General features: G+C 33.2%; 3 protein-coding genes across 4 annotated transcripts in view; all 3 read right to left on the bottom strand.

Annotated features, from left to right (window-relative positions):
- LOC21394798 overlaps nucleotides 1-1,932 on the bottom strand; it is a 2,945-nt gene extending 1,013 nt beyond the window's left edge. Inside the window, exon 1 of one of the 2 annotated variants that reach the window (XM_024168319.1) lies at nucleotides 1,626-1,932. In XM_024168319.1, coding sequence (XP_024024087.1) covers nucleotides 1,626-1,830 — 205 coding nt within the window. In that variant the 5' untranslated portion in view covers nucleotides 1,831-1,932. Of the gene's footprint in view, nucleotides 1-1,619 lie in introns of both variants that reach the window. The other variant, XM_010102313.2, reaches the window with a different exon arrangement.
- A 3,919-nt stretch (nucleotides 1,933-5,851) lies between these two features.
- LOC21394797 (peptidyl-prolyl cis-trans isomerase FKBP13, chloroplastic) lies at nucleotides 5,852-8,959 on the bottom strand. Its single transcript, XM_010102312.2, has 5 exons — nucleotides 8,430-8,959; nucleotides 7,557-7,649; nucleotides 6,935-6,995; nucleotides 6,777-6,845; nucleotides 5,852-6,145 (listed from the first exon to the last, which is right to left on the bottom strand). The coding sequence occupies exons 1-5, from the start codon at nucleotides 8,865-8,867 to the stop codon at nucleotides 6,081-6,083; spliced, it is 726 nt and encodes a 241-aa protein (XP_010100614.1). The 5' UTR covers nucleotides 8,868-8,959; the 3' UTR covers nucleotides 5,852-6,080.
- Nucleotides 8,960-9,857: 898 nt separating this feature from the next.
- LOC21394796 (pentatricopeptide repeat-containing protein At5g66520) lies at nucleotides 9,858-11,087 on the bottom strand (the record flags this gene model as incomplete). The annotated part of the gene is given in 2 exon segments (XM_010102311.2): nucleotides 9,858-10,532; nucleotides 10,535-11,087. Coding segments are annotated over 2 exon segments (1,224 nt in total), but the record flags the coding sequence as incomplete, so codon positions are not given.
- Between the last annotated feature and the right edge of the window lie 1,716 nt (nucleotides 11,088-12,803).

Below are 12,803 nucleotides of genomic sequence, written 5' to 3'. Positions count from 1 at the left end.
TCCCTACAGTGAATTTGCATGTAAAAGACCTGGTAATAATTCAAATGGTTTCCTATTGCAAAGTCAAAATTTTCCTTTTATTTCAGTTGCAGGACCTTTACGTTCCCAGTTCCCTTATTATTTCCTTAGCCAATGCCACCTATCTACAAGTACGATGGCAAGCATTCGATACAGATTCTCATTCGCTAATCAAAAGTACGTACTCTTGACCCTTGCAGATGTGGTAACAACTTGGGTTTGAAGGCAAAGAAATTAGCAGCAGCAAGTAAGGAAAGCAAACAGAAGAACAAGTAATGTCCTCAATGAGTCTGTAAAACACTAAGACTCTTTGTTTTCTCCATTTAAGGAGAAAAGGTGTGTATATAAAAACCAAATGTAAAATTTGCAGCAGAATAACTATTATTCTAACTTCTAAGTAGTGAAAACTCCAAAATTATAGCAAGAACAGAGCACTGATCTCAGTGGTGAACATAAGATTAGGATAAAGCCAACAAAATGAGAGAATCCATGATGAGGACCCTAATTACTAGGAAAACTTGTTCATGTTGCTACAAGCTAACCCCGCTTATTCAGATAAAAGCTTAATCCAGCAAGCTGAGAGTAGTAGAAGAAGTGTGTTTGGCCATTGAAACGGAGTATTTTGCTGTAAACATTAACTCTAAAGTCTAAATCATTCAAAAAATTCTCAACGATTCACTCCCATTAATACAAAGTTTTTCACACGAAAGATTCTCTAAACCATCAAAAACACAACACCTACAACCTAAAGAACATTAAAGTAGCTAAACATATTCTCAAACCTTTCATAAACAAATTCAGCAACACTGTGCTGAATCCAGCACAATTAGTTTCCACATTCTCATGGCTCAACAATTATAGCAAAATACAAATTCTAAAAAGAATAGGTATGACATGAGTACAGCTCATAGAACCAGCAGTGAAGTCGTTTTTTCATGACCAACATAGTAAAATTAACTGTGAACCTTCAAAAATTTCTCAAAGATCTCATTCCATTCTAAGTGTTATAGAGTAAAGTTTCAAGAAGCATCAGAAAACAGCATCTAGACTCTAGAGACAAATAAAATAGTTGAAATATTCTAAAATAATCCAAAAAAACCGCCATATTGTGTCAAATTCATCGTTATGAATGGCATAGGTATCTTGTATTCATTTCCACACCTTCATGGTTTAGAAGAATAACAATTTTTCTATAAATCTTCCTCAAATAGTACATACTCCAAAAAATACATTAACTAAAAACTAACCATTGATTATACATTAAATACTAAAAGCTAGATAATATCAAAAGTCGAAACAAAACGTGCAATTAATCGCATCGGTACGATCAATTTAAGAATCCAAGTCCATTATTTCTGACTTTTCTACACTAAATATTCGCTAATTATAAGAAAACACCTAGACTCGTAGATAACACTGAAGTAACACAAAAATCCTTAAAATGTCCACACAAAAAAAATCATACCGCGTCGAATTCAACAAAATTTCATTCCAAACAAGTTTTATACTAAATACAAACCTAGTTCAAGCAAGTGAAAATTGAAAAACCTAGTTCTGAATCGAAAAGGCACGAAAATCGAAATTGAGAAGAGAAAACTTACCCATACCGTTCGCCGCTGAGGTGGGTTCTGCTGCTTCCATGGCGGAGGAGGAGGTGGTGGTTGTTTGCTTAACGGGAAGCTTAGGAGCGTTCATGGCGGCTTCAAGGGCGGCGAGCTTGGCGGCGTCTTTGTTCTCGTAGAAAGGCTCAACCATATCTCTCCTAATGGCCCTCAGCCGCTTCTCTCTCTTGCACCTCATGGATTTCGCCATTGTTGGAGCTCGAGAAGACCTTACGAGTGTCTTCTAGGGTTTTTGTGGCAAGTGAAAAAGAGGGTTTATTAAGAAGTCCAGCGTCGGTCATATTAGGTTAAGCTCCCACCATCTTTAGTCCTTTACGAGTGTGAAGCGTCTTGGGCTGTTTGGCTGCGGTTGAATTGGTATTCCTCTTCTGGATTGTAATTTTATTTATTTATTCATCTATTTATTTCAAATTTTGGTATTTTTTACTGGTGAAATTTACGTATTTTAAAGCTTAATAATTATCTCACACTTTTAATTGATTTTAGAACAAAATTTACTCTCTCCCTTATCCTATATGGCCGGCCGCCATAGGCAAATTCCTCCTTTTGGTAGGCGTAAATAGCAAGATGTGAATGAGGCAAAATTATGTTTTTATCCTACAGTCAAATTTTAACTTAAATTCAAATTCTAATTTAAGTCAAACTTAATTTAATTTAAATTTTAATTAGACAATTTATTAAATAAATTAATTAGATAACTTAGAGAGTAAGTAACTGAATCTCAGAGAGATTCACACTGTGTTGGGTGTGTACTCCATGTGGACACCTCCACATGTGTGTTCCAAAATTTAAATTTAAATAATTATATTATTTAATTTATAATTAATTCTCAATTAATTATTCTTGAGCATTTTATTTTAGAATTATATAATTTTAAAATTTCCATTTTGCCCTTAGTGTCTTGTAGGATTACAAGAATGACGCGGAGACTCATGAACTTATAATTCTGAGCTCCAATAAAATTAATAATTAATTAAAATTCTATAATTAATTAATTAATTCTATAATTCTAAAAAGTTACACCACTATAAACTTAGAATTTCACTATCGTTATTATATATATAAATTACTTTTAAATTGTGAAGTGTCCATTTAATATAGTCATTACATATAGATCAATCCTCCATAAATAATTTATAATTAGAGCTAGGTGAAATTTTTGTTAACCTCTCTAATTACATCTTTATTCTTGAGTGCCATTGATTTTTTAATGAACAATGATTCATAAAACAAATTCATGAATCAAAGTTGCTACTAGTCCAAGTACTGAATCAATCCTCAAGAAAATTATTTATCTACTTCTTTCTCAAAAAGGAATGGATTATATCTCGTATAATAATATTCTCGGCTACTTATTTCACCATATCTCTAAAATACAAGGAATAGGACTCAACATCTCAAAATCTGTACCGAGTAAATCAAAAGACACAAATCCATAAATATGAGTATGCTAATAACTCAGGAGTGAGATCGTTCTATATATGACTATCAGTAGACTCAAATAGAATTTTTATACTTAACGAAAATTATCAAAAATTCATATTGCATCTATGTCCCGACTCCACACAATCTCATTATGTGTAATACACTCATTTAATATCTCGTTATATAAATAGTGTTGATAATATCATTCCATTTTAAATGAGAATGACATGTATTACTAATGTTTCAATTAAAGTCACATAAATAATCATGAAACTTTCAGTGATATTCATAAAATATTCGATAATATATGCACATAAAATAATGAATAAACTCTTTTATTAAATAAATATTAAATATCCTATTACATCTCATGTTTCTAGGACATCATTCTCAACAATCTCCCACTTGTCCTAAAGCAGGTGTGACATGTCTCTTATCCCGGATCCTTCTAAGTGTCTATCAAATACATTCAGTGGCAATGTCTTCATGAACGGGTTAGCAATGTTGTTCTCTGATGCGATCTTCAGAATCACTACATCGCCTCTCTCTACTATGTCTCTGATCAGGTAATATTTTCTTTCTATATGCTTAGCACTCTTATGATTTCTAGGTTCTTTTGAATTAGCCCCCGCCGCACTGTTGTCAACAGTCTCATCGCTTTTAAGTTAAAAATGTTAGTTTTTGGAGAAATTGTAGGAAAGTTATTATCAATGAAGATTATAATCACATTTATTCAACCAAATTAGATTAGGTTAGGATAGGCGTCAAAGTGAGCCTACAATTGGAAACAGTATTGGAATCGAGTAGGGATCGCCTTTGGGGTTTGACAGGTCATTAGTCTGACCTCAACAAGAGTGATTGATATGTTTGTTAGGATAGAGTGCTTTGGGCTAATTTGGCATTGTTGGGTTGTTAAAATTTTTTACTGTTGTTGTGTTGTTAGTGAGAAGCTTCTATAACCAAAAACATGCAGATATTTGGTTTTTTTTTTTCAAAGCTGCTGTCAATACCAGAAACAGAAATTTAGGTGTTTGGTAAACTATGCACAAAATTACTATGAAGATGTATAATGACTAAAATAGACATACTTTAGAACACATATTTATAGTTAGTTTTATTTCTATTTTTATGGTCAATATTCATAATATTTTTACACCGAAATGCTAAAAATATAAGTTTAATTTTATTAATTAAAACATCTCTAAAAAAATAAATTTCTTTTATTGAAAGAGATAAATTATAAGAGGGTAAAATATTTTTCAAACTTGCAACAATTTATTGTTCAAACTATCCATTTCATGACAATCGTTAAAAATATTAAAATTTAACATAAGATATTACTAAAGATTTTTAATTTTCAAATAAACATTTAAAATAAAATATTTTAATTTTATATGGAAGTGAAAAATGGATAGATTGTTCCTGAAAAAAGAAAAAGGTAGATTGAGAATTAAGTTTTATTATTAAGGTTATTTTAATAAACTTGGACAATGAAAGCAAAAGTTGCTCATGCACAAAAATTTTGCCGAAATTTTAGATTTTTGAGGGTCTCGAAATTTTTTTTCACTATAATATCGATATCGGTAAAATATCGAGAAAATATTAGAAATATCAGTAAATATTGGTTGAAATATCAATATCAGTTTGCATATAAAGTAATTGGGGATGAACATCGGGAAATTTAGGGTAATTTCGGTGGTATCGAAAATGGAAATTTTAAAAGGTTATATTTTGTTTCTTTTTTAATTTGCTTTATAATATATGTTTTCTTGCATTATTTCTTTTGTTATCGTGCTATGAGAGCGAGGAATATCAAGAATGTAAACATTTTATGAAGATAATCTTTTCATGAGTTTACAATCGATGAATTTGACTTCTAATTATTGCAACTCTTCTAAGAGACTCTAACGTTCATTATCCATACAATCATAATTTTAGAAACTATGATAGGTATGGAATTTTGAATTATCCTCATCCGAACAACACCACTATCTAAGGCAAATGATTGGTGGAATTCACAGTTTTCAATTCATAAAAATACAATGTGAAGGGATCAACAAACCTTCACGTGACACGTTCATAATTATGTTCGATATTATTCAAATAACATGTCATAATACCAATATTATTTGAATCAAGATCTGATCCCGACCACGTTTGAGCTTCATGAAACTTTCTTTTGGTATTAAGAAATGTTATGTGTATGAAGTTTTTTTTTTATATGTAAATCTTGTTTATTTATGTATCTTTTTAATGTTGATGCTATAAGAAAGTATTAAAGATATTTTCTAACGTAAATTTTCGTTATTTTCGTAAATTTTTCTAATATTTCCACCGATATCGATATTCTCTGATATTTTCGTAAAATTAGAGTACTGATATTACTACCGATACTAATATTTTCATCCTTGAAGATGCTGTGCAAATACAACCCTAATCTACTTCTCAAAATCTACTGTGGCGCAACAATTTTTGAAAATTGTTGGACAAAAGGAAGCTTTGCCAGACACCATGACTTGCTCCAGCTTCTTAAAAAAAGTTAAAAGTAAGTCTAAAAGCAATGTCAAATGGGCCCTTTATGAAACAATTTTTATTTTGAAATAATAAAGTATTTATCGTGTATTCTTTTAATAAATGCATGTTATTTGTTATGATTAATTGTTTAAAGATACATTACGATCTAGTGCTTGTAGACACACATTTGGTTATGTATTTGTTTAAAACAATATATGAGAAGATAGACTCCTAAGGATCAAAGCACGAAACAAGTCGTTTATCAACCGGTGAACAAAGCATATTAATTTTATTAATTTGATATGTGATGCGAAGAAAACATTGCATCTGCTGGCTCTTATAAAGAAAAAACAATATCTCAAAATAAAAGAGATATAATGCTTATGCCTTTTTTTTTTTTTTTTTTTCTTTTTCTATCACCAACAGACAAATTGCTCAAAAAAGAGCAGTGGCAAAAATGAGTTGGATTTGAGGATGTATCTGCTGGCTCTGTGGCCACACTCATGCCTTGCCAATGAACTCTACATCAAACAGAAGAACTGAATTTGGAGGAATTATGCATGAACCTGTGTCACATGAAAAGAAATCAATAAGAAATTAGCCCAAAAAACTTGCCCTTTCATTTGGTTTTCATAAACTAATTAGAGGATCCTCAAGACTCATTTAGGTCTGCCAAAGGAGCTCCAGGTTTTGCAGCTTGCGGAGGCATCTTTAGGACACATTGATAGTGATGCAACTATGAGCTTGTGGACCGGCCTAGGCCCATCCTAATACAGCATCGGGCCACATGCCTCGGTCATGGGCAAGCCCGACCCATCCCGTCAAAAATCACAGAGCACGTCAACCCGTTGATTGGCTGGTGAACAGAATGAGCTTACTTTTTTTTTTTCCCCCGTGTATCTAGCGAAGCTAACAGTTGTGTTGATAAGTTGGCTGGTTATGTAGTTTTCTATAGGTATAAATATTAGGGTTCTTCTCCCTGCTTTCTTTTTCAGGTCTTCTTACTATAGGTTTAGTCGCATTTTGCAATGGTTGTTTTTTCTTCTACTAATATTCTAATCCTGTAAGTGAAGGTCTTAACAATATTCTAGTCCTACTGGGAAAGGTAGTTCATTCAAAAGAACTAATTAGAATACACGAAGGATATATGACAGACACATTGGTTAACTAATAAGGCTGATAGACAAGACTGCTTACCTCCTCTACACCCAGCCCCTCTCACTCCATACCCGAGTTCTGGAGGAAGCTTTAAGACTCGCTTTCCCCCTACATTTGAGTTCAAAAATTTCAATTTAGATGTATGAAATGTAAAGGAGAAGGAAAAGGCAAAATGATCTGCGGAAGTTCACGTTTACCGGCAAGCATAGGAGGAATTCCATCGCCGCCTAGAATGCCTTCGTCCCAGCCTTTGATGACCTACAATGCGAGGTCATCAAATTACAAACTCTCCCAGATAGTTCTTCCTTGTTCACTAAATTGGAAATCTCTGAAGTAACAACAGTCGAGTTGCCTAAAACTCATTTATCTAAGAATGGGGCATTATCCTTTTAGAACTCGACTAGCAATTAGCATGTTGAAAAGGGCAACATGTTTTTCAAAAGCTGCTTAATAAATTTGTCATCATTTTCGCTTTGTTTTTGTGTTCAAAGGCAAAGCATGAACAAGAACTATGTCTTGGCACAAATCATAATGTCAGTAACGCTGAACCAACAAGTGATTTCTGGATTTTAGCAGCCAAGCTAAGAACACTCTCAAGCTTTACTAAGAAATGCTCAGAAGCAAGTTAATTACCACTCAAGAGACTCGCAAAGTAATCTCCGAATTAAGGTTTTCAAAGATGGTAAACCGTCTAACATACAGAGACGTTCCATATCATAAAGAGCCGCAATTCCTTTTCTAATTGTTTTTTCCTAAGCAAGCACCGTAGAAACAATCTAGAACATCCTCAGTTACTATAAAATTTTAGACAGTGCATACCTCACCAACACCAATTCGGAACGTAAGAGGCTTCCCGCGGTTATAGCTGCTGTCAAAGACCTTCCCATTTTCCAATTTCCCAACGTAGTGTGCCTGTAGGAATGTTTGTTCACGAAAAAGATTTAATTCTCACAGGACGACTTAATTTAGCTAAAGTATTTATAAAGCAAAAGTAGCATACATGAATCCTACCCCTTAATTTATATCAGTTCCTGGTATTTTTACACCCACTCAATCACAAATACAGACTTGTATACAAGAAACTCTGCAGTTTCATTCCACAAATCCATTTAATTGCTCTTTATTATCAAAATTCACCTTGAAGAGTAAACACATTAAGAACTCTTAAGCAAACAAATAAAAGGTTGCGAGCAAACTGACTTAATAATTACAGGACCCAGATCCATTAGCTCTCAACTTATTTCAGTTTTCTGCTATTTCTCACGCAACACGCAGCGATTTCTCTAACAACAAACTGTAAAAAAATAATAATAATAATAAAAGAAGTTGTTTGCAATTATAATAACTTAATTAGACTAAGAAGTAAGAATTACAGTACCCAGATACACATTCCAATTTCTAATATTTTCGACACAACAAAATGTCCTTTTAATTATGCATTTCTTTTGTAATTGTAAACCCCCGAGAAAAATGTTGCCCACAAATTAAAATGACTTAATACGGCTAAGAAATAGCAGTATCCGGATACAATATAAGCCCTTAAGCCTTAAAACATATTCCAGCTTCTGTAATAACAAGCTATAGAACATCTCTTATATTGTTATTTCACTACTAAGCATTGAAAAAATAAATAAATAATTTTTTCGACAATCGGCTTTAAATGTCAAATTGACAGAGAAATCTTCAGCTCACCTTAATGAGCTGACCTTTGACAGGCTCAGCGCCGTATCCCACAACTTTGTCACAGAAAGCAAGGCCAGATGGGGCCACACTGAACTCACAGGGCCCACCACCTCCTTCAATTGGTGCTGCTTCACAGTGAGAGGGATGAAGAAGTAATTCCAAAATGCCAAATGAGAGCCCAAAACCACCACCACCGCCAATAATGGCCAAGGCTTCTCTCCTCCCAAACAAACCTCCTGGCTTTACCTTTTCTTTTAGTTGCAGTTGTTTCTGTTTGTAGCTGCTCAAGGCTTTGACATCATGAGTTGATGTTACGATCATAAGACTACTTGTTGTTGTTGTGTTTTGACTAATTTGAGTGTAGAAGTTGTTGGTGACGCTTCTGCTGGGTTTGCAATTGCATGTAGTGCCAACTGAAGATGCCAAATATGAAATTGATGAACTCATCTCCACCAAGGACTACTCACTATCTGTGTGTGTCACTAGAAACAACTAGGTTTCTTTCTTTCTTTTATGTGGATCACTGATAACTGATTATAGTTGGGATACACCATATCCAAATTCAAAGTGGGATTTTCTTATATGGGCTCAGTCTTAAGATAACTAGGCCCAGATAAATGATTTTATTTGAAATGAACCCACCATGTCCATGGCCAATATCAGGCTACCAATATTCCATAATTTTTTCATTTTCGTCCATTAGTTTTTGTGTTTTTTTCTTCATGATTCTGCCCATAAATTTGAAACTAAGCGTAACAATTAACTAATCCAATTGCAAACGGGAGTTTAGTCTTAAGCAATTTCAAGACTAAATTAGGATGAAAGTTATTCTCTGATATGTCCTGAAAAAATAAACTACCGAAAATTTCTTGTTTTTAAGTATTAAATTTGTATCAAAAACAGTTTATTTTGTATATTTTTTCAATCTGATATAATTTTAACTAGGTCAAACGGTTAGAAACTAATCTTACCGATACGAAGGTTCTCCCAGAAAACTTTCAAAAAGTTAAAATTGCTAAGAAAAGGATAAATTTTTTGCAGATTTAAGTGTCGAACTATAAAATAATTTTAAGAAAACAAATATTACAAACCTATACTTATTATGGTTACAAGCATAATCTAACGATAATATTACGCTAACACCACCACACTAATTCCACCGCAAGTTCAAATAAATAAATAAACAAATCTAACCGTCTAATATAGTTACCAATTACGGTGAATTGCCACTATTTTGTAAATCCAAAGACTAAATTGTATGCTTTTTTAAAATAATAATAATAATAATGACAGTGTCTTTTATTTCATAACATCCATTAGAAAATTATTAATTGATATAAATAAATAAATAAATAAATCTGTTGATTCAGATTTCCAAGAATCAAGTCAAAGCAACAAGTCCACTTGTACTAACAAAAATTTAGAGCACCTAAACTAGTTCTCATGTTGGGTGATCTCTCAAAATTAGTTTCCTCACCCTTTCTGCACCATCCAAATTCCCACCCAAAGCATACAACTCACAAATAAGACTACAAATCCCGTCACCATGCTCTAGCTTCACATCATTCAAGACTTTCTCAGTCACTTTCTCAGCCATCTCGAACTTTCTATTCTCCTTACAAGCAGACAAGAAGGAAGTCCAAACGACATTATTAGGTTTGAGTTTCATTTCCTTTATGACATCATAAGCTTCCTCTACCATCCCCACTTTCCCATACAAATCAACCATGCATCCATAATGCTGAATCCTAAGCTCCAACCCACATTCTTCAATCATCTTGAAGAACCTATGACCTTCTTCGACAAGTCCTGCATCCACGCAGGCATGAAGAATCCTGGTAAATGTCACCTCATTCGGTCTAATACCTTCTTTTCGCATCGTCTCAAACCTAGACAATGCTTCCGTACCATACCCAAGTCGTGCCATGCCGCAAATAAGCGCGGTCCATGTCATGATGTTCCTCTCTGGCATTGAATCAAACACTCGAGTGGCGCTTTCAATTGACCTGCACTTAGCATACATGTCAACTAAAATCGTCCCGAGTTGGACACTCAATTGCCATCCATTCTTGGCAACAAACCCGTGAACCGATTTCCCTTTCAACAATCCGTCAGAACTCCTCCTGCGGCGACCTCGTCGGCGTTTAGGCCCTTGTTGATCACCATGTCTCGAAACAAAGATAAACCTCGCTTGTAATTATGACGGCTGACATAAGCCGCTATCATTGTGGACCATGAAGTGAGATCTCCCTCGGGCATCTCCCTGAAAACAAAATTCGCCTTCTCAACATCCCTCAACCTCGAATACCTTGCGATCATCGTGTTCCACGTGACCGTGTTTCTCTCGGGCATTTCATCGAACAGTTTGCAGGCATCGCCAAACGAAGCACCGACGTATGCATTGAGAAGAGAAGTGGCCACGTAAACGTTAGAATTGAATCCAAGTTTGATGATGTGGGCATGGAGGTGTTTGTTCAGTACAACATTGTGTAACTTAAAACAGGATTTCAATGTGTAGATGATTGAGAAAGTGTCAAAGGAATCGGATTTTTTGTGCATTAGTGAATAAATAGAGAGAGCTTTTTGAGGGGAAGAGGCATTTTTTATGGCCAAAGCGAAGGTTGTAAGGCTTTTGGACAAGTAAGAGAGGTTTGTAAATTTAGTTAAGAGTCATTTTGTGGCAAATTAGTGTTTGATGTTGAACTTGTCCCGTGTCTGATTGGCGAGTTAGGACACTGGCATAGTGGCATTTGACCAGCGTTTGCGTCACTGTTCACGAGAATGGAGACCTCTCGCTCAATGGATTCCATTGGATCGTTTTAAAGTTTTTTTTTTTTTTTTTGGACAAAATTTATAAATTCCTCCTAAACTTTATCAAACTTATTAACATGTCCCTTAAATTTTAAAATGTATCATGTTATATTCTTTAAACTCTGTCACTTGTATCAATATATTTCTGAGTTTAACTCCGTCAAGTTTTTTAATAGAAATACTTATAAACACTCCATAAATTTTGTCACGTGTGTCAATATGTCCTCTAAACTTTAAAATATACCTATTGTGCCCTCGAACTATGATATGCCTCTAATTTTTCTCAATTTATCTTGAATTGTTAATTATCTATGATATTTGAAGTTTATTGAATGTCTTCTTCTCTAAAAATATTAGTTAGGCATCAATTCTCAAAACATTAGTTTATTAGAGGCGATAAAGATGGAAAAAAAGAAAAGTAAATTTATGTAATGTAATGAATTTTGTTATTTTTTTTCTTAACATTTAACTTAGATAGAAGTGTTCGACATAAAACATGTACATTTTAAAATTCAGAAGACGTGTTAATACATGTGATAAAGTTCATGAAAAATTTATAAAATTTGTCGTAATTCTTTTTTTTTTTGAAATTTTTCTCATTTTATTTAAGTGTCACACTCAATAATATAAAGTCTACTATTCCTAAAAAAATAATATACAGTCTACTATCACATTACCTTAAAGTTGTTTTATTGTTACCATAGTGTTATATCAAAAAGTTGCAAGTCGTGAAAAAGGTCACGAGTCTTGATTTAATGCTACAAGTTTCTTATCATATGGCCGTTGGACTAAACACTTCAGCTATTATTATTAGGGAGTTTTTGCTGTAGGATCAAAAAAATAAAATTAACAGTAATTATATTTTTTTAATTATTTTTAGCTGTTAAATTTATATTAAATATTATCTATTTTGTATATTTTTTTAATCTTATTTAACTTTATCTAAATTTAAGAGTCAGAAAATTACTCTTACCAATTAGACGGCCTACCGCAAACAGTCTCTTATTATTATGATGATCATCCACCATCGAATTTTGATATTAGACAACCACTCCAATCAAAATTTAGTTTAACGGAAGCAACCTGTCATTAATATATTGGCTTAAGACCAATTGTAAGTTGTTTTTTTAATCTTATCTTATATGTTATATTTTTAAAGTGCAAAATATTTTTTGTATTTCTCAAATCACATAGAGAAGCCAACTCTACGAGTCTACAACATGTTTTGGTAAAAAGAGTTGTGAAAAAAGACAATATTAACCTTGATTAAAATGGTTCCCTTTCCCTAATATTAACCCGTGGAGATCCATTTAGAATTAGCTCAAAATCACAATAGAGTAAAAACCAAACACAACCCTTGAATTGGATGATTTAGAAAAAAAATACAAAATCGGAAAAAGAAAAACGGCAACAACTCATAAAAAAGTTGTTTTTCTTTTTCGAATGTCCTAATTAGTTGATTATTAGAAAACATTTCTCCTACATCTTCTTTTCGTATCAATTTGTTTTCCTTTTCAGAAAAAAGAATCTCATATCCAATTAATTAAGGGCTTTTTGGATGCTAATTATCAT

The sequence above is a fragment of the Morus notabilis genome, unplaced genomic scaffold (assembly GCF_000414095.1).
Source record: "Morus notabilis unplaced genomic scaffold, ASM41409v2 Scaffold1245, whole genome shotgun sequence".
Lineage (NCBI taxonomy): Eukaryota > Viridiplantae > Streptophyta > Magnoliopsida > Rosales > Moraceae > Morus > Morus notabilis.
Note: the sequence above shows the minus strand (reverse complement) of the source record. Positions and strands in the feature narration are given on the sequence as shown.